This window comes from Amphiura filiformis, chromosome 13, assembly GCF_039555335.1.
Source record: "Amphiura filiformis chromosome 13, Afil_fr2py, whole genome shotgun sequence".
Taxonomy (NCBI): Eukaryota; Metazoa; Echinodermata; class Ophiuroidea; order Amphilepidida; family Amphiuridae; genus Amphiura; species Amphiura filiformis.
In genome coordinates, this window is record NC_092640.1 from 8,742,767 (window position 1) to 8,744,547 (window position 1,781).

The window sequence follows — 1,781 nt, forward strand, 5'->3', positions numbered from 1 at the left end:
AATATGAGGATTCCTTTACACTACTACCACCATTGTGACTTTCAGATCCATCAGTATTTCAGCAGCTGAAACAATCAATGAAATATATACACTTGGCGAACCATTGTGTAGTTCATTTCCTGCCCTTGAGAACATTACCTTCAGTAAACTTCGATTCAATGTTGGTCTTTCATTTGTGTGGGGTTACTGCTCTCATGTGAAGTCACTTTCCCTATCTGACTTGGACGGAGTGATATTTGATTTTAAAGTAGCAACTGTCAACTTCCCTCACCTAGAAAAGCTGACATTAACTAAATGCAAATTGTTATCAATTGACCAATTTCTATTGGAGAGTCATAGTCTACAACATTTAAATATGAGTAGCAATAATATTGATGATATTAATGGAAATGACTTTTCTTCACTGGTAAACCTCAAATCCATGGATCTCAGTTACAATTCAATAGAAAGCTTGCCACAGAACAAATTTCATCACATGACAAATCTCACTTACCTTGATTTGGCTGGAAACAAACTTGCCGATTTGAATTCTTTGAAAGGACTCTATGGTCTACAAACACTCATTGTATCTGATAATGCAATAACTATTTTACCTGCCTTTCTGATGAAAAACCCATACAACTTGCTTCGTGTTGAATTTGGAGACATACCATTTTCTTGTAACTGTGATGTACAACCTCTGCGGAATTGGATAATGACAGATACAAAAACATACATAGCTCCACAGCCTACATACATATGTAAGTCTCCTGCAATCAGAGAGAATCTTGGTATTACCGAATTTAGTTTAGACTGCAGTTGGCATCTTGAAAAATACATTGCCCCAAGCTTGTCAGGTTTACTTGTAATTGGTGTAATGGTTTCCGTAATTTATAAATGTCGTTGGCGCCTTCATTACAAATGCTGGACTTTGTGTTATCAGAGAAGATATCAACGATATATAGATAACGATGATGATGCTGATATCAATAGCGACGATGAGGAGGATGTTGATGCCCCATATGAAGCACCAATCATGCGACGTCGATATCATGCTTATGTTGCCTACCACAAAGATACTGAAGCATGGATAAATGATCAACTAATTGCAAACATTGAAGATGGACCAGAACGGTTCCGGCTTTGTCTTAAAGAAAGAGGTGACATTCCAGCAGGGCATTATATTCTCAATGCCATTTGTCATGGCATTCAGCAAAGTCGCAAAACTATCGCAGTTTTATCAGAGAATTTCATGGATGATGGATGGTGTCATTATCAGCTACATTTTGCACGAATGCGAATGGTAACAGACAATGCTGATGTACTCATTCTTGTACAGATTGGAGAAATTCCTAATCGCAAAAAAGACGTTGTTGCTTCGTCAGTTATTATGTTACAAGGAAGTGTTGAAGTGGCCTGAAGATCTTGTTGGACAAGAGTTGTTCTGGAATCAGTTGAAGATGAAACTACGTAAACCTGTACGAGTCGATCGTAGATTTGACGAGGATCGATAAGACAAAAAGAGAAAAGGATTGTCTCTGGTGTCATGGGAAGTCAGAAATGCAATGCGGTATGCGTTTTTCCCTGACTTTATGATGTATATTCATACGTAGCGGTAAACGTAAATAGAAAGCAAATTTAGCCTTCTACGCTAATCAAAATGAGTTGTTGCTAGTGATGTTATTGAGACCCTCCGATGACGTCACAGATGTAGATGAAGTCAAACTGGAAGGTGTTGTGGCGCCCCTTGGTTCAGGGTGGTCAGGAGTTTGTCCCAGACAGTGTCGATGTCTAACTCTTTG

General features: G+C 38.6%; 1 protein-coding gene across 1 annotated transcript; it reads left to right on the forward strand.

Annotated features, from left to right (window-relative positions):
• The first annotated feature begins 355 nt into the window (after positions 1-355).
• Positions 356-1,399, forward strand: LOC140167398 (toll-like receptor 6). Its single transcript, XM_072190705.1, has one exon. It carries the CDS (start codon positions 356-358, stop codon positions 1,397-1,399), a length of 1,044 nt encoding a protein of 347 aa, XP_072046806.1.
• The last annotated feature ends 382 nt before the right edge of the window (positions 1,400-1,781 follow it).

Coding starts and splice junctions, on each gene's coding strand:
- LOC140167398 (XM_072190705.1), top strand. CDS start 356: ATGAGTAGCAATAATATTGATGATATTAATGGAAATGACTTTTCTTCA.